At 42.9% G+C, this 25,722-nt stretch overlaps 1 protein-coding gene across 2 annotated transcripts in view; it reads right to left on the minus strand.

The window, feature by feature from the left end:
* Positions 1-25,722, minus strand: part of LUC7L (LUC7 like) — a 72,858-nt gene that overhangs the window by 38,697 nt on the left and 8,439 nt on the right. For both annotated transcript variants that reach the window (XM_053694745.1, XM_053694744.1), the window contains exons 2-5: positions 20,646-20,740; positions 19,765-19,863; positions 19,580-19,690; positions 12,069-12,212 (exon numbers count right to left, since the gene is read on the minus strand). In XM_053694745.1, coding sequence (XP_053550720.1) covers positions 12,069-12,212; positions 19,580-19,690; positions 19,765-19,863; positions 20,646-20,740 — 449 coding nt within the window. The remainder of the gene's footprint in view (positions 1-12,068; positions 12,213-19,579; positions 19,691-19,764; positions 19,864-20,645; positions 20,741-25,722) is intronic.

Genomic DNA, 25,722 nt, shown 5'->3' on the forward strand with positions numbered 1-25,722 from the left:
AAAGGAAATTTATGCTTACCTGATAAATGTATTTCTTCTACGATACTACGAGTCCACAGATTCATCCTTTACTTGTGGGATATTATCCTCCTGCTAACAGGAAGTGGCAAAGAGCACCACAGCAGAGCTGTCTATATAGCTCCTCCCTTGACTCCACCCCCCAGTCATTCGACCGAAGGTATAGGAATAGAAAAGAAAAGCTAAAAAGGTGCAGAGGTAACAAATTTTGAAAACAAAAATATAATCTGTTTAATATGACAGGGAGGGTCATGGACTTGTCGTATCGTAGAAGAAATCAGGTAAGCTTAAATTTCCTTTTCTTCTACTAGATACGACGAGTCCACGGATTCATCCTTACTTGTGGGATACAATACCAAAGCAACAGGACACGGATGAACGGGAGGGACAAGACAGGAACCTAAACAGAAGGCACCACTGCTTGAAGAACTTTTCTCCCAAAAATAGCCTCAGAAGAAGCAAAAGTATCAAATTTGTAAAATTTGGAAAAGGTATGAAGGGAGGACCAAGTCGCAGCCTTACAAATCTGTTCAACAGAAGCATCGTTTTTAAAAGCCCATGTGGAAGCCACCGCTCTAGTAAAATGAGCTGTAATTTTTTCAGGAGGCTGCGGTCCAGCAGTCTCGTATGCCAAACGGATGATGCTTTTCAGCCAAAAAGAAAGAGGTAGCCGTAGCTATTTGACCCCTACGCTTTCCAGAATAAACAACAAACTGAAGATGTTTGACAGAAATCCTTGGTCGCTTGTAAGTAAAACTTCAAGGCACGAACCACGTCCAGATTATGTAACAGACGCTCCTTCTTAGAAGGATTAGGACACAGAGAAGGAACAACAATTTTCTGATTAATATTTTTATTTGAAACAACCTTAGGAAGGAATCCAGGTTTGGTGCACAAAACCACCTTATCAGCATGGAAAACAAGATAAGGCGAGTCGCATTGCAATGCAGATAATTCAGAAACTCTTCAAGCCGAAGAGATAGCAACTAAAACCAGAACTTTCCAAGATAGAAGCTTAATATCTATGGAATGCATAGGTTCAAACGGAACCCCTTGAAGAACTTTAAGAACTAAATTCAAACTCCATGGCGGAGCACCAGGTTTAAACACAGGCTTAATTCTGACTAAAAAAAGAAAAACATGGAGCGCAAGGAAGAAAGCAGAGAAAAGATCATAGTGCAGTATATCTGGATTAAAACAACAATTTATTAATAACAAAAAACAAACTCACAAACGAACCCTCAAACAATGAGGTATGTGACAGCGTGTTGTATAGATGTTGCTATACGATCTCAGTGTGTCCTGCTTCTCCCTCCTGGCTAACCTGGCTGTGACCGTGCAGTCTCAGTTTTCTTACAGGAAGTCAGGATACAGGATCTTGGTCCTTCAAACAGAAAATTCCCCTCATGCGGTAGGTCAATCCGTGTAGCCGGCAACAGATTCTCCTAACCAGTATTTTGCTGCTTGGGAACCAGGAGTTCTCTGTGTCTCCGGATTGAGATTTTCTGTGTTTAAACCCTTTGTGGAGGTTCAGAGTTCCACCGGTGAGTAGTGCAAAAATGACATGCTCTAATGCATTATAGCAGGGAGAATCTGTTGCCGGCTACACGGATTGACCTACCGCATGAGGGAAATTTTCTGTTTGAAGGACCAAGATCCTGTATCCTGACTTCCTGTAAGAAAACTGAGACTGCACGGTCACAGCCAGGAGGGGAGAAGCAGGACACACTGAGATCGTATAGCAACATCTATACCACACGCTGTCACATACCTCATATTGTTTGAGGGTTCGTTTGTGAGTTTGTTTTTTGTTATTAATAAATTGTTATTTTAATCCAGATATACTGCACCATGATCTTTTCTCTGCTTTCTTCCTTGCGCTCCATGTTTTTCTTTTTTTAGTTTCTACCTCATCGCTATCACACCAGTGATTTAAAAGGAGCTGCACAAGGAAAGAGAGAATTGCTTTCACTTTTGGACATTGCTACACAAGCATTTAAAGAGACACTACCTGCAATAAAGTAGGAAAGGTTTTCCTCATTACTTATCCATTTTTAACTGTATTGCATGTTTTAATACCATTGGAATTTATATGCATTTTATATATGCTTGTATGTTTTGAAATATTTTTAAGATTGTTTATTTGGTAGTTTTCTAAGGATATATGGTGTTTGGCGCTTTTCAAAGTGTTTGTTTAATTCTGACTAAAGCCTGACAAAAAGATTGAACGTCTGGGACATCCGCCAGATGCTTGTGTAGTAAAATTGACAAAGCAGAAAATTATCCCTTAAGGAACTAGCTGATAACCCCTTCTCCAATCCTTCTTGGAGAAAGGACAAAATCCTAATCTTACTCCATGAGTAGCCTTTGGATTTGCAACAATAAAGATATTTACGCCATATCTTATGGTAAATTTTCCTAGTGACAGGCTTCCGAGCCTGAATCAAGGTATCAATAACTGACTCAGAGAATCCCTACTTAGATAAAATCAGGCATTCAATCTCCAGGCAGTCAGCTGCAGAGAATTTAGATTTGGATGTTGGAACGGACCTTGAATGAGAAGGTCCTGACTCAGTGGTGGTTTCCATGGTGGCAGAGATGACATTTCCACTAGATCTGCATACCAAGTCCTGCGTGGCCACGCAGGTGCTATCAAGATTACCGAAGCTCTCTCCCGTTTGATTCTGGCAATCAGACGAGGCAGGAGAGGAAAGGGAGGAAACACATAAGCCAGGTTGAACGACCAAGGTACTGCTAGAGCATCCCTTGATCTGGATCCGTAACAAGGAAGTTTGGCATTCTGGCGAGATGCCATCAGATCCAATTCCGGTGTGCCCCATTGACGAATCAATGCTGCAAACACCTCCGGATGGAGCTCCCACTGCCCCGGATGAAAAGTCTGACAACTTAGAAAATCCGCTTCCCAGTTCTCCACTCCTGGGATGTAGATTGCTGATAGATGGCAAGAGTGCGTCTCTGCCCATCAAAATATCTTGGAAACCTCTATCATTGCTAGAGAACTCTTTGTTCCCCCTTGATTGATATATGCTAGTCGTGATATTGTCCGACTGGAACCTTATGAATTTGGCCAAAGCCAACTGAGGCCACGCTTGAAGCGCATTGAATATTGCTCTCAGTTCCAGAATAATGATTGGTAGTAGGGACCCCTCCTGAGTCCAAACACCCTGAGCCTTCAGGGAATTCCAGACTGCACCCCAGCCCGTCGTCACTATGACCCATGCCGGTCTGCGGAAGCACATTCCCTGGGACAGATGATCCTGTGACAACCAAAGGAGAGAGTCTCTGGTCTCTAGATCCAGATTTATCTGAGGAGATAAATCTGCATAATCCCCATTCCACTGTCTGAGCATGCACAGCTGCAGTGGTCTGAGATGCAAGCGAGCAAACGGAACGATGTCCATTGCCGCTACCATTAATCCAATGACCTCCATACACTGCGCCACTGATGGCCGAGGAGTGGACCTAAGTGCCCGGCACATCTTTGACTTTCTGACCTCCGTCAGAAATATTTTCATGTCTACCGAGTCTATCAGAGCTCCCAGGAATGGAACTCTTGTGAGGGGGATAAGTGAACTCTCTTACGTTCACCTTCCACCCGTGTGTTCTTAGAAAAGCCAGCACGATGTCCGTGTGAGATTTGGCTAGCTGGTAAGTTGACGCCTGAATCAAAATATCGTCCAGATAGGGCGCCACTGCTATGCCCCGCAGCCTTAGAACCGCCAGAAGGGACCCTAGCACCTTTGTGAAGATTCTGGGAGCTGTGGCCAACCCAAAAGGGAGGGCCACAAACTGTTAGTGTTTGTCCAGGAAGGCGAACCTGAGAAACTGGTGATCTCTGTGGATAGGAATGTGAAGCTACGCATCCTTTAAGTCCACGGTAGTCATATATTGACCCTACTGGATCATTGGTAAAATAGTTTGAATGGTCTCCATCTTGAACGATGAGACTGAGAAATTTGTTTAGGCATTTGAGATCTAAAATCAGTCTGAAAGTTCCCTCTTTTTTGGGAACCACAGATTTGAGTAAAACCCCTGCCCCTGTTCTAGTTTTGGAACTGGGCAGATTACACCCATGGTATATAGGTCTTCAACACAGCGTAAGAACGCCTCTCTTTTTGTCTGGTCTACAGACAAACATGAAAGATGAAATCTCCCTCTTGGGAGAAAATCCTTGAATTCTAATCTCACGATTTCTAATGCCCAGGGATCCTGAAGTCTCTTGCCCAAGCCTGAGCGAAGAGAGAGTCTGCCCCCTACTAGATCCGGTCCCGGATCGGGGGCTGCTCCTTTATGCTGTCTTGGTAGCAGCAGCGGGCTTCTTGGAGTGTTTACCTTTATTCCAGGTCTGGTTAGGTCTCCAGACTGATTTGGATTGTGAAAAATTCCCCTCCTGCTTTGTGGCGGAGGAGGAAGTAGAGGGTCCACTTTTAAAGTTTCGAAAGGAACGAAAATTATTTTGCTTGACCCTCATCTTAACAGTCTTGTCCTGAGGAAGGGCATGACCTTTACCTCCAGTAATGTCGGAGATGATCTCCTTTAGTTCAGGCCCGAATAGGGTCTTACCTTTAAAAGGAATAGCTAAAAGTTTAGATTTTGATGACACATCAGCAGACCAAGATTTAAGCCATAACGCTCTACGTGCTAAAATGGCAAAGCCTGCATTCTTTTCCGCTAATTTAGCCATTTGAAAAAGCGGCATCAGTAATAAAAGAATTAACTAGCTTGAGAGCCTTAATCCTATCAAAAATATCATCTAATGGGGTCTCAACCTTAAGAGACTCCTCTAGAGCCTCAAGCCAAAAAGCTGCTGCAGTAGTAACTGGAACAATGCACGCTATAGGTTGTAGCAGAAAACCCTGAAGAAAACAATTTCTTTAAAATACCCTCTAATTTTTTATCCATAGGATCTTTGAAAGCACAACTGTCCTCAATAGGTATAGTTGTACGCTTAGCCAAGGTAGAAATAGCTCTCTTAGGGACCGTCTGCCACGAATCCCGAATGGTGTCAGATATGGGAAACATTTTCTTAAAAGTAGGAGGGGGAGAGAACGGAATGCCTGGTCTATCCCATTCCTTAGTAACAATGTCCGAAATCCTTCTAGAGACCGGAAAAACAGTGTAAGTAGGGACCTCTAGATATTTATCCATTTTACACAATTTCTCTGGTGGGATTACAATAGGGTCACAATCATCCAGAGTCGCTAAAACCTCCCGGAGTAACAGGCGGAGGTGTTCAAGCTTAAACTTTAAGGCTGTCACATCTGAGTCTGTTTGAGGGAACATCTTTCCCAAGTCTGAAAGCTCTTCCTCAGACAGCAATTCCCCCACCCCCAAATCAGAACACTGAGGGTACATCGGAGATGGCCAATAAAGCATCAGAGGGCTCAGTATTTACTCTAATACCTGACCTGCTGCGCTTACCCTGTAAACCTGGCAGTTTAGATAATACCTCTGTAAGGGTAGTAGAAATAACTGCAGCCATATCTTGCAGGGTAAAAGAATTAGACGCACTAAAAGTACTAGGCGTCACTTGAGCGGGCGTTAAAGGTTGTGACACTTGGGGAAAAGCAGATGGTATAACCTGATTCTCTTCTGACTGAGAATCATCCCGATAAAATATTTTAGGTGATAAAAGTATGTAAGTGGGGGTTCCACAATGGCTTCTAAACACATAGAACATTGACTTTCCTCAATGTCAGACATGTTAAACAGACTAGTAATGATCACAAACAGTCTTGAAAACACTTTTAGTGAAAAAAAAAAATCCAACAATCTGAAAAACGGTACTGCGCCTTTAAGAGTAAAAAAGCGTACAATTTTTCCAAAACTGCTCTAAAATGTTATAAATTATCACAATTTTAGTATATATGTGTCTTATCTTGCCAGCTAAGATTGCACCACAAGGTATGCTTAACCCTTAATGGAAAAAAACGTTACTCAAAAACGTTATGCAATTAAAAATCAACCCCCTGCACCTCGCCACAGCTCTGCTGTGGCGCCTACCTGCCCTCAGGGGTCTGTTAATTCACTCTATCACTTCGTTTAGGCCAAATCTTTCAGTTTAGGCCCACCTGAGCTGGAGCTTGCTGCTTGTATAGGAAATTCAACTGCGCATCTGAGGCGCAAAATTAGGCCCCGCCCATCGATAGATGTCTCTCTGCCTAGTAAAAACCGCAGTAAAGCGGTCTAGAACCTAGCCATGTAGGATTTCATATACCCAACCTAATATTGAAAGCCATGTGAAATCCTCCAGTGCCCTCTAAACATAAAATCGTTTTGCTCAAAAAACATTGTTATCAGTGTCAACCAATTTTCAGCCCATAACATACAGGTCCCAGTAATACCCTTCTATCACATGTAGGATTACTGCTTACCTCTTCCCATATGGGAATACTGTCAGCCAGTTCTGAAATAAGTCTCTCCAGAAAAAAAAATGACTAAACATACCTCAATGCTTGTAGCATGAAAAACGTTCCTCACACTGAAGCTTCTCAAGTACTCCTCAGCCATTCTGTGGGAACTTCTCTGGATCTTAGTGACAATTGCTAAGATCATCAGTCTCCAGGCAGAAATCTTCATCCATCTGCTGCCTGAGAAAAAATAGCACTCACCGGTACCATTTAAAATAAAAAAAGTCTTGCTTGAAGAAAATAAAAACTAACATTTGATCACCTCTTTCACTTTACCTCTTCCTATTACTTAGAGTAGGCAAAGAGAATGACTGGGGGGTGGAGTCAAGGGGGGAGCTATATAGACAGCTCTGCTGTGGTGCTCTTTGCCACTTCCTGTTAGCAGGAGGATAATATCCCACAAGGATGAATCCGTGGACTCGTATCTAGTAGAAGAAATCTTGATTGTGGCTAAAAAGAAATCCAAATTTTATTCAGACCTTCAGAAGAACTTCACCTTCATTGACAGAGGCAAAGAATGACTGGGGATTTTGGGTAGGGGAGTGACATTTAACAGCTTTGCTGTGGTGCTTTTTGCCTCCTCCTGCTGGCCAGGAGTGATATTCCCACTAGTAAATGATGATGTTGTGGACTCTCCATATCTTAGGAAAGAAATATTACCAGTATTTTTAAAAGGAAATGAGTACTAAGTATGCAAATAAATTGTAAAAACAGTACTTGGTTGTGTCCCCTCTCAATGAATAGGGGAATTTAAGAGAGTTCAACATTTCCAAAGATCATTGAACGTAAGATCCACTGGGAGAAATGGAGAAACAACCACTCGAGCCGATGCCGCCATTTATGTGCATTATACACTTGATCAAGACCTCCAGTTGTATGTTAGAATATACATAGCCCCAATGTCTACATAAAGACATGGAGATTTATGTCTACATAAAAGGGACACTGAACCCAGTTTTTTTCTTTTGTGATTCAGATAGAGCATGCGATTTTAAGCAACTTTCTAATTTACTCCTATTAGCAAATGTTCTTCATTCTCTTGGTATCTTTATTTGAAAATTAAGAATGTAAGTAGATGTCGGCCCATTTTTGGTGAACAACCTGGGTTGTTCTTGCTGATTGGTGGATAAATGTATCAACCAATAAACAAGTGCTGTTCAGGGTTCTGGACTTTTTTCAAATAAAGATAGCAAGAGAACGAAGAAGAAAAAACAGGAGTAAATTAGAAAGTTGCTTAAAATAGCCTGCTCTGTCTGAATCATGGAAGAAAAAAAAAAAATTTGGGTTCAGTGTCCCTTTAAGCCCCTTAGGATGTAACCTCTACAGCTCCAATATCCAATAGGTTTCTCGTAGTCTCAAAGTGAGTAACCTGTTTGGATACAAATTAAAAGGAATCCAGTCAATGATCTTAATGGTTAACCCTGCTGGATTGTGATTATGATGTAGACGAACATGTTAAGGAATGCCATGATTGTTTAAGCCATTTTTAATATTATTTACATGTTGTTCACTTAGTATTTTTCTTATTGTCCTCTGTTCTACCAATATATAAAATTACACTTACAAGTCCGTTTATATACTACGTATGTTACATGAAAATTTATTTTTAATGGGATATGTTCTATTTCTCTGTGAATTTTGAAAACTCCTTTTTCAATAAATTGACACACAGTACATTTAGAAGTCAGACATTTCCATGTCCATTAGGTCTTTTTAGTCACTGAGATGATTGAATAGGATTTTCTCTCTTCCTTTTTAGTCTTGAGGGCGCTAATATGCTTTTTAGATCCCTATTTTTCCTATATATAATTGTTTGTTTGCTCCCTATAATGTTTGCAAGTATAGGATCAGTTTGTAAAAGACAAATGTTTTTGTAGAATTGATGCAAGAGGTTTGCTCCCCTGACTATATGTAGTAATAAATCTTACATCATCTTTACTTTGTTTCCTCTAATTAGGTCTGGATTGTAACATTGTTGATCTATCAATGTTCTTAACTTTATTTCTCACTTGTTGTAGGCTATCTGTACTATAATAACCCTTCTCTTTAAACCTATTTTCTAAAGGGTTGCTTTAACCTCATGGTTTGCTTCTGCTGTACAATTCCTTTTGAGCCTTTGGAATTGGCCCAGAGGTATATTGTCAATCCATCTTTTAAGAAGTCCACTTTTAGCATCAAGCAGTCCATTTTTGTCTGTTGTCTTTCTATAATTTTTTACATTAAAGTTTCTAATGCATTAATAATGATTGAGATTTTAAAAGGATATATCTTTGCTGATCTGGTGAATTTAAAATTTAATTAACTTTGATTAATTCTACTGACAAAATTAACTGCCTACACTTTGCTACCTTTCCATATCATGATAATATCATCGATAAAAAGATGATAATGTATTATATTATCTCTAAATTTATTGTTAGACCAAATGCGATTTCTCAAATTCGTCCATATATAGATTGGCACATGAAGGTGCAAAAGTGGTGCCTATGGCGGTTCCTCAAGTTTGTCTGTAAAATAAACTACAGATGTGCCTGTGGAATATTCAAGTTATCAAATTATTTCTTTATGGACGTTACTCCTAAATCACGAGGGATACATGTGTATAAAGATGTAACATCACACGTGCAGACGTTACATCCTAAGGGGATGTATGTAGACAAAGATCTCCATGCCTTTACATAGACATTGGGGCTATGTATATTCTAACACACAACTGGAGGTCTTGATATACAAATAGGTACCATAGAAATATTAAGAGATAAAGGGTAGGCGATAATATTAAATTCTCAACAACTATCAGAGTGTATAATGCACATAAAGATTCATTTGCTAGTAATATACATTATTATAAGGAATCTTTTAAATGCAAATAAGGATAGCTTTTATAGGTAAACATTTTTATGTGCATGCATCTTTTTAAGATTCAGATTTTTGTTTTAATGTATTCATTGAAATGTGAATATTGCTAAAGTGCAAATTATAATCACTGTATGGACACCTGTATATTCATAGGCAGTTGTTCCAACCAATCATAGTGGGAGCTGGCTATATATTCCACGTTGGTTAGAGACTTCACTTTTACCTCTTGAAAAAGTCCGGCCGTGACCGGAAAGGCATAGAGGATCACAGATTGGCCAAGGTGATCTCTCCACGCACATATCAAGTTCAAACTAAGGTGCTGCGGGTCTGACAAGTTACAGTTTAACGCTACACGTTGAACACGGACAGTACTCTGCTATGAGAATTTGGGTTACGTGGACTACCCTGGGTGATTTGCTTTTATTTATTTATTACACTTATGTGTTTTTTACTGTGCACAACATTTTTGCTATAAAATACTACACTCCTGCGCTGGTGTGTCAGCAATTAAGAGTAGGACCACTTATTATACTCAGAAGCAATTAGATCAGCACCACCTCCCCATCCAACTACCACCCTATTTCCCTACTCCCTCTTGCCTTAAATCTTCTTGAAAAACTAGTATATGCACGTCTATCCCATTTCCTTAAATTAAACTCCCTCCTTGATCCACTGCAATCTGGATTTCACCCCCTTCACTCAGAGACCGCAATCGTTAAGGTTACCAACGAACTACTTACAGCAAAATCCAAAGGCCACTTCTCTCTGCTTATCCTCCTTGATCTGTCTGCAGCCTTTAATACTGTCGACCATCCTCTTTTGCTCCATACCCTCCAATCCTACGGCATCTGCGACACAGCTCTCTCGTGGTTCTCTTCCTATCTGTACCTTTAGTATAGCCTTCTCTGGGGCATCCGATGCCCTGTTACCTCTTTCTGTTGGAGTACTGCAAGGCTCTGTCCTCAGCCCCCTTCTCTTCTCAATCTACATGTCCGCATTAGGTTCCTTAACGTCCCACAGGTTTCACTATCATCTGTATGCCAACGATACCCAAATCTACCTCTCTGCACCAGAACTACCTCCTTCCTTGCTAACCTATGTCACTAACTGTCTTTCTCACATCTCATCTTGGATGTCCTCTCACTACCTCAAGCTAAATCTCTCCAAAACTGAGCTCCTTATTTTCCCCCCTTCTTCCAAAATCTCCACACCCCAGGTCTCTATAACTGTTGATAACTCTATGATTAACCCTTTCCCACATGCCCGATGTCTCTGGGTCACATTTGACTCGGATCTTTCTTTCACTCCTCACATTCAATCCTTGGCTAAAGCCTGCCGCTTCCACCATAAAAACATTGCTAAAATTAGACACTTCCTTACACAAGACACAACTAAAATTTTAATCAACTCTCATCCTTTCCCGCCTTGATTAGTGCAACTCCATCCTCTCTGGTCTCCCTAGCTCCCGCCTAGCTCCTTTACAATCCATAGTGAATGCCTCTACCAGGCTCATCTTCCTTAAACATTGCTCTTCATCTGCTGCACCTCTCTACCAATCCCTTCACTGGCTTCCTCTTGCCTCTAGGATTAAACACAAAATTCTCACTCTGACATACAAAGCCCTCAACTGCACTGCTCCCCCCTATATCTCAGACCTTGTCGCCAGATACTCTCCCTCCTGAAGTGAGGCTACCAATTACAAAATGTTTCAACATATGCAGGAGGTGAGTGAGTTTCACCACTGCTTTGTCAAAGGCTATGGCAAGTGGACCCTTTGACTATTAGTTTTTACAGTAGACACAGCACTGGAATACCCAGTTTTCTTAAAATACACTGGTGGATGGGGATAGTTACCCATATTGTGCTGATCTAATTGTTTCAGAGTATAATAAGTGGTCCTACTCTTAAAGTGATGGTAAATCCTAGCGTTTAGGAAACGCTAGGATTTACAATCGTAACAAATAAAGGGGACTTTCATTCATGAAGTATAAAATACTTCATTCTGAAAGCCCCTTTGTTATCAGCGTTTGCTGTGCTGCTAAAGGCAGCCCACGGCAGAACGCAATTTGGCTGAGAGGTGACATTTCCACCTCTTAGCCAATAGCCGTGCGGGAAAAACAGCTTGGCGCCAGGTTTTGTGGCACCAAGCTGTTTTTCCCGCACGGCTATTGGCTAAGAGGTGGAAATGTCACCTCTCAGCCAAATTGCGTTCTGCCGTGGGCTGCCTTTAGCAGCGCAGCAAACGCTGATAACAAATAAAGGGGCTTTCAGAATGAAGTATTTTATACTTCATGAATGAAAGTCCCCTTTATTTGTTACGATTGTAAATCCTAGCGTTTCCTAAACGCTAGGGTTTACCATCACTTTAATTATTGCTACCTAGTTGATACTTGCAGGGAGGCAAGCATGTGTTTATGTTATTTTAACATTTGTAAATTTTTCTTTACCATACTATATTGTTATGGCCCTTTTCCTATCATTGGATTGTCTGTAACCACTGTACTATCTAAACATAAGAGTGCCTTATGCTTCTCTCTTTTTCTCTAATTATATTTGTTACATTTTTTTGGCATCAGGCACTGCCCCATTGTGGATACACAGGTTTAACCTCCAGGGGATTATAAAAAGGTGGATACTAAGCACTATTCCCCCGGGTCTATATTTGTAAATAACCTGCAGGGCAGCAGAATAAAGGGACTATTTGTGCGCTGTACTTGCGTCATGTATTCTGCACACCAGCTACTACATAGGCCCAGTCACCTCCGCTTCTCTTTTTCTGGCTTTCACTTTCTCCATTTCCATGAGAATTCTCTGAGACTCATCCACGTTCCCTTCAGCACCCAGCTGCTCAGCCTTTGCCAGAAGTTTTCCAATCTCCTCATTCAGCTCATGAACTTTTTCAGCCTGAAAGTTACAAAAGCAGCACAAGCAATGGATAAATCACAGAGCCCAAATAAATCCTCAGACAGTAACAAATGCAAACTAAAGAGACACTTCTAAAATTAAAACCAATGACACTACTAAGTGGTTAATACAAACTTATAATCCTAGAATAAAGCTGCTGTGTATTTTTACTCTGAACGATACACTAATTAGCGGTCCGAGTATGTAAATTTATTATTGAAAAACGCAAAATCAACTCACTCATAGGGATATGAACCATGAAAAATACAAACTTATTGTGATCGAAAATTAGGAATTGGCAAATATTAAGAGCACACTCAAAGGCAATAGATATAGTCTGGTTGTGAAAGAGCGGTTATTGAATAAAGTGCGTGCAGTGACAATAGTTCGAGAGGAGGCTATGAATCTAATTGTGCACTGAATAGTAACGTGAGGGATAATGCACTAAGAGGAGCAGTGGATTCGACGGGTTAATCGTGTGTACGGGTATAACCAGGTCAGGAGAAAATGAACCTGATCTACACACTGACTAACGTTAGATCCAATTATGGGCATGAATAATCTGTTCCACACAGCTTTGGAGTAATAGGTTAGGGAGTACCAGTTGAGTACATATTCTATTAACCGCTACAGCGTCAGCATAAAAGTAGAGTCAGAGGGGGCCGAGTTACTATGCCCCGAATGGGGCCAACTCGCCCTGTTTCTGCACGAGCCTTCAGGCTCGCCGGAAACAAGAGTTAAAAAGCAGCGGTCGTAAGACCACTACTCTAACTCATACGGCTCCTCTAAGGCTACAAACCGCCCGATCACATACAATTGACCGTGAATCTGCAGGGGGCGGCATTGTACAAGCAGTTCACTAGAACTGCTTGTGAAATGCTGAATGCAGACAGCGTATACTGTCCGCATTCAGCAATATCTGTTGGACATGATACGCTACAGCGTATCATGTCAGACAGACATTGTTAAATCTGCCCCATATCAACTTTGAAATGAAAGTATAGCCGCCAAGCAAATGGTGAAAAAAACCTCTGCTTATGGGCAACTCAAGCATAAGCCAAATAATAAAAGTGCCTCCTCTAACAAAGGGACAGTCAACATTGTTGTTTAAAAATAGATATTTTTTTATTACCCATTCCCCAGTTTTGCATAACCAACACTGTTATATTAATATACTTTTTACCTCTGTAATTACCCTGTATCTAAGCCTCTGCAGACTGCCCCCTTATCTCAGTTATATTAATATACTTTTTACCTGTGATTACCCTGTATCTAAGCCTCTGCAGACTGCACCTTATCTCAGTTATAATAATACACTTTTTACCTCTGTGATTACCTTGTATCTAATCCTCTGCAGACTGCCCTTTATCTCAGTTATATTAATATACTTTTTACCTCTGTGATTACCCTGTATCTAAGCCTCTGCAGACTGCCCCTTATCTCAGTTATATTAATATACTTTTTACCTCTGTAATTACCTTGTATCTAAGCCTCTGCAGACTGCTCCTTATCTCAGTTATATTAATATACTTTTTACCTCTGTAATTACCTTGTATCTAAGCATCCGCAGACTGCTCCTTATCTCAGTTATATTAATATACTTTTTACCTGTGATTACCTTGTATCTAACTCTCTGCAGACTGCTCCTTATCTCAGTTATATTAATACACTTTTTTACCTCTGATTACCTTGTATCTAACCCTCTGCAGACTGCCCCTTATCTCAGTTATATTAATATACTTTTTACCTCTGATTACCTTGTATCTAAGCCTCTGCAGACTGCCCCTTATCTCAGTTATATTAATATACTTTTTACCTCTGATTACCTTGTATCTAAGCCTCTGCAGACTGCCCCTTATCTCAGTTATATTACTGTTAGTCAGTGTGTAGTTCAGGTTCATTTTCTCCTGAACTATTCCAAGGTTATACCCGTACACACATGATTAACCCGTTGAATCCACTGCTCCTCTTAGTGCATTATCCCTCACGTTACTATTCACAATAAGATTCATAGCCTCCTATTGTCACTGTACGCACTTTATTTGATAACGGCTCTTCTACAACCAGACTACATCTATTTCCTTTGAGTGCTCTTATTTGCCAATTCCTAATTTTAGATCACAATAACCATTTTTCACGGTTCATATCCCCATGAGTGAGTCGATTTTGTGTTTTTCAATAATAAATTTGCATACTCAGAGTGCTAATTAGTGTATCGTTTAGAGAGGGTTTCTATAAACCTTTCCTATGCTCTTTATTTATAACATTTACTCTGAATTTCAGATAAGCAGATTTTTCTGAAAAATGTCAGTTTCTATTATTTCCCTACCCTCTTCCTGTATCCGCTAGCAGACAATCACAGACTCATATGTAAATACTATTAACTCAGAAAAAGCAGGTGCCTCAGAAAATGTGCACAGACCGCTCACATTTAGATAATGTGCTAAAGTTTAAATGCGTCCCTTTTAGACAAATCTTCTAAGCCACAATTAAGCTTTGCCCCTTTAACCCTTTGTTACATGTGCACAGCTTATTCTGGAAGGAGCTAAGCAGGTTGGTTTGACCATAAAAAAAACAAACAAGTGAATGAAGGGACATGAAACCCAACAAGTTTATTACATTCACAAGCTCTAATGTACTTTTATCATAAACGTTGCTTCATTCTCTTGGTATCCTTTGTTGAAGAAGCAGCAACGCACCACTGGGGGCTAACTGAATACATCTGGTGAACCAAAAGAAGCATTTGTGTGCAGCTGCTAATCAGCAACTAGCTCCCAGTAACGCATCGTTGCTGCTGGGCGTATCTAGGTATGCTTTTCAACTAAGGATGTCAAGAGAATGAAACAAGATAATTTAAAGTCAATTGGAAAGTTGTTTAAAAAGCACATGCCCTGTCTAAACCATGAAAGAAAGTTGTGGGGTTTCATGTCCCTTTAAGTAACTTATTGGGAGAGATAGAGACCACTTTAGGTCCTGCCAGTGAACAGATTCCAGTATTCAATTTGCTTTAACATACAAAACCTAAACTGCTGCTTGTTGTCGTGCGTAGAGGGTAAAGGGCCACAAAATATATGACAGGGACACTAAACCCAAATTTTTTCTTTAATAAGCAAATGTTCCAATTTACTCTTATCAATTTGTCTTCATTCTCTTGCCATCTTTTTTTTTTTTAAATAAACAGAAATGCAAAGCTTAGGAGCTGGCCCATTTTAGGTTCAGCACCCTGGATAGTGCTTGCTTATTGGTAGCTACATATAGCAAACCAATAAGCAAACGCAAACCAGGTTCTGAACCAAAAATGGGCCAGTTCCTAAGTTTCAAATTCCTGCTTTTTAAATAAAGATAGCAAGAAAACAGAAAAAAAAAATTAGAACTAGAAAGTTGCTGCGCCGAGTTAGGAAATAAAAAAGAAATTGGGTTTAGTATCCCTTTAAGCTGGGGCACAGGAAGCAGCTGGCACCGAGACTGATGTTGTGCAGTGGGTACAGAGCTCTGTATAAGGGGGTAACGACAGTGAATAGGGGCACAGGAAGCAGCTGGCACTGAGACTGATGTTGTGCAGTGGGTACAGAGCTCTGTATAAGGGGTAACGACAGTGAATAGGGGCACAGGAAGCAGCTGGCTCAGACTGATGTTGTGCAGTGGGTACAGAGCTCTGTATAAGGGGTAACGACAGTGAATAGGGGCACAGGAAGCAGCTGGCACTGAGACTGATGTTGTGCAGTGGGTACAGAGCTCTGTATAAGGGGTAACGACAGTGAATAGGGGCACAGGAAGCAGCTGGCACCGAGACTGATGTTGTGCAGTGGGTACAGAGCTCTGTATAAGGGGTAACGACAGTGAATAGGGGCACAGGAAGCAGCTGGCACCGAGACTGATGTTGTGCAGTGGGTACAGAGCTCTGTATAAGGGGTAACGACAGTGAATAGGGGCACAGGAAGCAGCTGGCACTGAGACTGATGTTGTGCAGTGGGTACAGAGCTCTGTATAAGGGGTAACGACAGTGAATAGGGGCACAGGAAGCAGCTGGCACTGAGACTGATGTTGTGCAGTGGGTACAGAGCTCTGTATAAGGGGTAACGACAGTGAATAGGGGCACAGGAAGCAGCTGGCACTGAGACTGATGTTGTGCAGTGGGTACAGAGCTCTGTATAAGGAGTAACGACAGTGAATAGGGGCACAGGAAGCAGCTGGCACTGAGACTGATGTTGTGCAGTGGGTACAGAGCTCTGTATAAGGGGTAACGACAGTGAATAGGGGCACAGGAAGCAGCTGGCACTGAGACTGATGTTGTGCAGTGGGTACAGAGCTCTGTATAAGGGGTAACGACAGTGAATATGGGCACAGGAAGCAGCTGGCTCTGAGACTGATGTTGTGCAGTGGGTACAGAGCTCTGTATAAGGGGTAACGACAGTGAATAGGGGCACAGGAAGCAGCTGGCACTGAGACTGATGTTGTGCAGTGGGTACAGAGCTCTGTATAAGGGGTAACGACAGTGAATAGGGGCACAGGAAGCAGCTGGCACTGAGACTGATGTTGTGCAGTGGGTACAGAGCTCTGTATAAGGGGTAACGACAGTGAATAGGGGCACAGGAAGCAGCTGGCACTGAGACTGATGTTGTGCAGTGGGTACAGAGCTCTGTATAAGGGGTAACGACAGTGAATAGGGGCACAGGAAGCAGCTGGCACTGAGACTGATGTTGTGCAGTGGGTACAGAGCTCTGTATAAGGGGTAACGACAGTGAATAGGGGCACAGGAAGCAGCTGGCACTGAGACTGATGTTGTGCAGTGGGTACAGAGCTCTGTATAAGGGGTAACGACAGTGAATAGGGGCACAGGAAGCAGCTGGCACTGAGACTGATGTTGTGCAGTGGGTACAGAGCTCTGTATAAGGGGTAACGACAGTGAATATGGGCACAGGAAGCAGCTGGCTCTGAGACTGATGTTGTGCAGTGGGTACAGAGCTCTGTATAAGGGGTAACGACAGTGAATAGGGGCACAGGAAGCCGCTGGCTCTGAGACTGATGTTGTGCAGTGGGTACAGAGCTCTGTATAAGGGGTAACGACAGTGAATAGGGGCACAGGAAGTAGCTGGCACTGAGACTGATGTTGTGCAGTGGGTACAGAGCTCTGTATAAGGGGTAACGACAGTGAATAGGGGCACAGGAAGCCGCTGGCTCTGAGACTGATGTTGTGCAGTGGGTACAGAGCTCTGTATAAGGGGTAACGACAGTGAATAGGGGCACAGGAAGCAGCTGGCTCAGACTGATGTTGTGCAGTGGGTACAGAGCTCTGTATAAGGGGTAACGACAGTGAATAGGGGCACAGGAAGCAGCTGGCACTGAGACTGATGTTGTGCAGTGGGTACAGAGCTCTGTATAAGGGGGTAACGACAGTGAATAGGGGCACAGGAAGCAGCTGGCACTGAGACTGATGTTGTGCAGTGGGTACAGAGCTCTGTATAAGGGGTAACGACAGTGAATAGGGGCACAGGAAGCCGCTGGCACTGAGACTGATGTTGTGCAGTGGGTACAGAGCTCTGTATAAGGGGTAACGACAGTGAATAGGGGCACAGGAAGCCGCTGGCACTGAGACTGATGTTGTGCAGTGGGTACAGAGCTCTGTATAAGGGGTAACGACAGTGAATAAGGGCACAGGAAGCAGCTGGCTCTGAGACTGATGTTGTGCAGTGGGTACAGAGCTCTGTATAAGGGGGTAACGACAGTGAATAGGGGCACAGGAAGCCGCTGGCACTGAGACTGATGTTGTGCAGTGGGTACAGAGCTCTGTATAAGGGGTAACGACAGTGAATAGGGGCACAGGAAGCAGCTGGCTCAGACTGATGTTGTGCAGTGGGTACAGAGCTCTGTATAAGGGGTTACGACAGTCCTGGTTGAATAGGGGCACAGGAAGCAGCTGGCTCTGATACTGATGTTGTGCAGTGGGTACAGAGCTCTGTATAAGGGGTTACGACAGTCCTGGTTGAATAGGGGCACAGGAAGCAGCTGGCTCTGAGACTGATGTTGTGCAGTGGGTACAGAGCTCTGAATAAGGGGGTAACGACAGTGAATAGGGGCACAGGAAGTGGCTGGCACTGAGACTGATGTTGTACAGTGGGTACAGAGCTCTGTATAAGGGGTAACGACAGTAAATAGGGGCACAGGAAGCAGCTGGCACTGAGACTGATGTTGTGCAGTGGGTACAGAGCTCTGTATAAGGGGGTAACGACAGTGAATAGGGGCACAGGAAGCAGCTGGCACTGAGACTGATGTTGTGCAGTGGGTACAGAGCTCTGTATAAGGGGTAACGACAGTGAATAGGGGCACAGGAACCAGCTGGCTCTGAGACTGATGTTGTGCAGTGGGTACAGAGCTCTGTATAAGGGGTAACGACAGTGAATAGGGGCACAGGAAGCAGCTGGCACTGAGACTGATGTTGTACAGTGGGTACAGAGCTCTGTATAAGGGGTAACGACAGTAAATAGGGGCACAGGAAGCAGCTGGCACTGAGACTGATGTTGTGCAGTGGGTACAGAGCTCTGTATAAGGGGTAACGACAGTGAATAGGGGCACAGGAAGCAGCTGGCACTGAGACTGATGTTGTGCAGTGGGTACAGAGCTCTGTATAAGGGGTAACGACAGTGAATAGGGGCACAGGAAGCCGCTGGCTCTGAGACTGATGTTGTGCAGTGGGTACAGAGCTCTGTATAAGGAGTAACGACAGTGAATAGGGGCACAGGAAGCAGCTGGCACTGAGACTGATGTTGTGCAGTGGGTACAGAGCTCTGTATAAGGGGTAACGACAGTGAATAGGGGCACAGGAAGCAGCTGGCACTGAGACTGATGTTGTGCAGTGGGTACAGAGCTCTGTATAAGGAGTAACGACAGTGAATAGGGGCACAGGAAGCAGCTGGCACTGAGACTGATGTTGTGCAGTGGGTACAGAGCTCTGTATAAGGGGGTAACGACAGTGAATAGGGGCACAGGAAGCAGCTGGCACTGAGACTGATGTTGTGCAGTGGGTACAGAGCTCTGTATAAGGGGTAACGACAGTGAATAGGGGCACAGGAAGCCGCTGGCTCTGAGACTGATGTTGTGCAGTGGGTACAGAGCTCTGTATAAGGGGTAACGACAGTGAATAGGGGCACAGGAAGCAGCTGGCACTGAGACTGATGTTGTGCAGTGGGTACAGAGCTCTGTATAAGGGGTTACGACAGTGAATAGGGGCACAGGAAGCAGCTGGCACTGAGACTGATGTTGTGCAGTGGGTACAGAGCTCTGTATAAGGGGTTACGACAGTCCTGGTTTAATAGGGGCACAACAGTAATGCTCAGTGCCAATTACTGTGCACACATATAATCCGATACCTTAGCAGCAACTTCTGCGCTTATCTCCTCCTGGGTGTCTGACAGACGTTTCTTGGCGATATCAGTTCTCCGGTCACACTCAGCAATAAAGGACTCTAGATGATCCATAGCCTAGAACACAAATTGCATGTTACACCACATAGACCAGCAAGTAACCTTAAGTAAAAGCACAGAAGTGAACTTACATCAAGCTCAAAGAACAAGTCTTTGTCTTTACTGGCAATTTCGTAATCTGCTCTCAATGCCAAGTCGTGAATCTTGGTGCATTCCCCCAAATCCATGCGCTAATAAAATAAAAGGGCACACAGTGTCAGATTGTAGTACCTGCCTCATCCTACTAAAGGTTACAATGGCCAGTGATGTTTATAGAGATCAGAGAGTGTAGGAAGGAAAAAGACAGCTGCAACTGATGTAAGCGATGGTACTCAGCGGCTGGCAACATAAATAGGGTGGGCACGGTCAGGGGGCAAACTGGTACAGCCCTGGCCTGTAATAGTAGAAAAGGGCGAGTATGGTCAGGAGGCAGACTGGCACCGAACTCTCCGGACATGGTAGCAAACAGTGGGTAGGTTCAGGGTAGGCTAGCACAGACCTGGCTTGTCATAATAGCAAAGGGTGGGCATGGTCAGGAGGCAGACTGGCACCAAAGGGTGGGCATGGTCAGGAGGCAGACTGGCACCAAAGGGTGGGCATGGTCAGGAGGCAGACTGGCACCAAAGGGTGGGCATGGTCAGGAGGCAGACTGGCACCAAAGGGTGGGCATGGTCAGGAGGCAGACTGGCACCAAAGGGTGGGCATGGTCAGGAGGCAGACTGGCACCAAAGGGTGGGCATGGTCAGGAGGCAGACTGGCACCAAAGGGTGGGCATGGTCAGGAGGCAGACTGGCACCAAAGGGTGGGCATGGTCAGGAGGCAGACTGGCACAGAACAGGCCTGTAATTACAAAGTCTGAACTTGATAAAGTTAATACAACTTGTAGGGGACAGACAGCCATGCTAATCTAACATATCTGCAGTGTAGAGTTCATTTTTTACATTGTATCACTTTTGCAATGAGTTGTACTTACGGTTCCGGCAAGAATGTCATGAGGGCAGCAATCCAGAAGATGACTTTTGCAGACCCGATCATCTGTAAACTTCACCCTCTGCCTAGTCTCATCCCCTGCAAGAATGAAAGGCAGGAAGATGCTTAAGAGATAACTCATCACGGCTTCCGTCTATAGCAAGCTCAGCATTCTGCTTTATTCATTTGTTTAAAGAATACACAAAACGCTAATAGATCTATTCACTTAACAGATTTTACATGACACTACAGCAAAAATGTATGTCATATGTGTGTGTCTGTGTGCACATCCGATATACACCTGTCTGTGTGCACATCCGATATACACCTGTCTGTGTGCACATCCGATATACACCTGTCTGTGTGCACATCCGATATACACCTGTCTGTGTGCACATCCGATATACAACTGTCTGTGTGCACATCCGATATACACCTGTCTGTGTGCACATCCGATATACACCTGTCTGTGTGCACATCCGATATACACCTGTCTGTGTGCACATCCGATATACACCTGTCTGTGTGCACATCCGATATACATCTGTCTGTGTGCACATCCGATATACATCTGTCTGTGTGCACATCCGATATACATCTGTCTGTGTGCACATCCGATATACACCTGTCTGTGTGCACATCCGATATACACCTGTCTGTGTGCACATCCGATATACACCTGTCTGTGTGCACATCCGATATACACCTGTCTGTGTGCACATCCGATATACACCTGTCTGTGTGCACATCCGATATACATCTGTCTGTGTGCACATCCGATATACACCTGTCTGTGTGCACATCCGATATACACCTGTCTGTGTGCACATCCGATATACATCTGTCTATGTGCACATCCGATATACATCTGTCTATGTGCACATCCGATATACATCTGTCTATGTGCACATCTGATATACATGCACGCGTGATTATACATCTGTCTATGTGCACATCTGATATACATGCACGCGTGATTATACATCTGTCTATGTGCACATCTGATAGACAGATGTATAATCACGCAAGCATGTATATCAGATGTGCACATAGACAGATGTATAATCACGCGTGCATGTATATCAGATGTGCACACAGACAGGTGTATATCAGATGTGCACACAGACAGGTGTATATCAGATGTGCACACAGACAGGTGTATATCAGATGTGCACACAGACAGGTGTATATCAGATGTGCACACAGACAGGTGTATATCAGATGTGCACACAGACAGGTGTATATCAGATGTGCACACAGACAGGTGTATATCAGATGTGCACACAGACAGGTGTATATCAGATGTGCACACAGACAGGTGTATATCAGATGTGCACACAGACAGGTGTATATCAGATGTGCACACAGACAGGTGTATATCAGATGTGCACACAGACAGGTGTATATCAGATGTGCACACAGACAGGTGTATATCAGATGTGCACATAGACAGATGTATAATCACGCAAGCATGTATATCAGATGTGCACATAGACAGATGTATAATCACGCAAGCATGTATATGTGCACATCTGATATACATGCTTGCGTGATTATACATCTGTCTATGTGCACATCTGATATACACCTGTCTGTGTGCACATCTGATATACACCTGTCTGTGTGCACATCCGATATACATGCACGCGTGATTATACATCTGTCTGTGTGCACATCTGATATACACCTGTCTGTGTGCACATCCGATATACATGCACGCGTGATTATACATCTGTCTGTGTGCACATCTGATATACATCTGTCTGTGTGCACATCCGATATACATCTGTCTGTGTGCACATCCGATATACATCTGTCTGTGTGCACATCCGATATACATCTGTCTGTGTGCACATCCGATATACATCTGTCTGTGTGCACATCTGATATACACCTGTCTGTGTGCACATCTGATATACACCTGTCTGTGTGCACATCTGATATACACCTGTCTGTGTGCACATCCGATATACATGCACGCGTGATTATACACCTGTCTGTGTGCACATCCGATATACATGCACGCGTGATTATACATCTGTCTGTGTGCACGCGTGATTATACATCTGTCTGTGTGCACATCTGATTATACACCTGTCTGTGTGCACATCTGATATACACCTGTCTGTGTGCACATCTGATATACACCTGTCTGTGTGCACATCTGATATACACCTGTCTGTGTGCACATCTGATATACACCTGTCTGTGTGCACATCTGATATACACCTGTCTGTGTGCACATCTGATATACACCTGTCTGTGTGCACATCTGATATACACCTGTCTGTGTGCACATCTGATATACACCTGTCTGTGTGCACATCCGATATACACCTGTCTGTGTGCACATCCGATATACACCTGTCTGTGTGCACATCCGATATACACCTGTCTGTGTGCACATCCGATATACACCTGTCTGTGTGCACATCCGATATACACCTGTCTGTGTGCACATCCGATATACACCTGTCTGTGTGCACATCCGATATACACCTGTCTGTGTGCACATCCGATATACACCTGTCTGTGTGCACATCCGATATACACCTGTCTGTGTGCACATCTGATATACACCTGTCTGTGTGCACATCCGATATACACCTGTCTGTGTGCACATCCGATATACACCTGTCTGTGTGCACATCCGATATACACCTGTCTGTGTGCACATCCGATATACACCTGTCTGTGTGCACATCCGATATACACCTGTCTGTGTGCACATCCGATATACACCTGTCTGTGTGCACATCCGATATACACCTGTCTGTGTGCACATCCGATATACACCTGTCTGTGTGCACATCCGATATACACCTGTCTGTGTGCACATCTGATATACACCTGTCTGTGTGCACATCTGATATACATGCTTGCGTGATTATACATCTGTCTATGTGCACATCTGATATACATCTGTCTATGTGCACATCTGATATACATCTGTCTATGTGCACATCTGATATACATCTGTCTATGTGCACATCTGATATACATCTGTCTATGTGCACATCTGATATACATCTGTCTATGTGCACATCTGATATACATCTGTCTATGTGCACATCTGATATACATCTGTCTATGTGCACATCTGATATACATCTGTCTATGTGCACATCTGATATACATCTGTCTATGTGCACATCTGATATACATCTGTCTGTGTGCACATCTGATATACATGCTTGCGTGATTATACATCTGTCTATGTGCACATCTGATATACATCTGTCTATGTGCACATCTGATATACATCTGTCTGTGTGCACATCTGATATACATGCTTGCGTGATTATACATCTGTCTATGTGCACATCTGATATACATCTGTCTATGTGCACATCTGATATACATCTGTCTATGTGCACATCTGATATACATCTGTCTGTGTGCACATCTGATATACATGCTTGCGTGATTATACATCTGTCTATGTGCACATCTGATATACATCTGTCTATGTGCACATCTGATATACATCTGTCTATGTGCACATCTGATATACACCTGTCTGTGTGCACATCTGATATACATGCACGCGTGATTATACATCTGTCTATGTGCACATCTGATATACATGCTTGCGTGATTATACATCCGTCTATGTGCACATCTGATATACATGCACGCGTGATTATACATCAGTCTATGTGCACATCTGATATACATGCACGAGTGACCATGTGCACGTGACATACATACGTGTGATTCTGTTAAGAAACTGAGAACTCAGACCAATCCCTGCAGTTACACGTCATGCAGCCTTATGTTGCGGTAATAAAATAACCACACGCTAGATAATGTGACCTCACGGCAGGATGCAATGCATAACTTACTCATTCAAGCATTGGTAGACAAATCTAATAATAAAAAATGGAATATATATATATATATATATATACATACACACACACACAGGTAGCCCTCAATTTACGCCGGGGTTAGGTTCCAGAAGGAATGGTTGTAAATCGAAACCCAGTTTATAATGTAAGTCAATGGAAAGTGAGGGAGTTAGGTTCCAGGCCCCTCTCAAAATTGTCATAAGTAACACCTAATACATTATTTTTAAAGCTTTGAAATGAAGACTTTAAATGCTAAACAGCATCATAAACCTAATTAAATAATCACACAACACAGAATATAGAATTAAACTAAGTTAAATGAACAAAACATTTACTAAACAGCATTATAAACCTAATAAAATAATTACACAACACAGAATATATAATTAAACTAAGTTAAATGAACAAAAACATTTGCTAAACAGCATTATAAACCTAATAAAATAATCACACAGCATAGACTTCACTTGCATTTTTCTGCAAACAGTTCTTTCTATGCATTCCAATCTAGACTGATTTATAGACAGGAAGATCTTGTTCCTTTGAAATCTGCTCGATTGCTCAGGTCTGGTTAAACTGATTAATTTCAGCTTGCTTGGCTTGCATATTTTTGCTGCAACACAGACAGCTCCGCCTACTGGCTATTTTAATCAATGGACTACTTCTCAATGCTTTTCAATAGCAGTCACATGACTGAAAAAAGGTTGTTATGCTGAAACGGTGCAAAGTGAACCTTTGTAAACCAAGGGCTGTGTGCGTATGTGCGTGCGTGCGTATGTGCGTGTCCTCAGACTTCCCTAACAGCCCTGATTTTAAAGATATCTGAACTAGAGCACAGGTGAAATAATCATCTGATAAGTAGACATGTTTATTTTCCTGCTATCACCCAAGGTAATATAGGAAATGTGCCTGTTAGGAAGAACTGAGGACCGGTTTGAAAACCAGTACTCTATGTAAACCTGCAGAGAATGTTGGGTGTGATTAAAAAACCAAACACAATGTGTATTGGGCAAATGTCTTTATAGCAAGTGCTTTCAAATCCTCAAAGGATATCTTGACATGACACCATGGGAGCCACAGTCGGTCTAATGAGGGGCCACACCTGACTTATTGGCAAAGTGCGGTCATGGTCTGTCTAGTTCCTAGGGAGAAAGAGCTTGCAACAAACAGTCTAAGTGCAGATACCAGCCAGCTGTGCAGAGGAGTAGTTATATAGGTGAGGTATGGGGT

This window comes from Bombina bombina, chromosome 11 (genome assembly GCF_027579735.1).
Source record: "Bombina bombina isolate aBomBom1 chromosome 11, aBomBom1.pri, whole genome shotgun sequence".
Taxonomy (NCBI): Eukaryota; Metazoa; Chordata; class Amphibia; order Anura; family Bombinatoridae; genus Bombina; species Bombina bombina.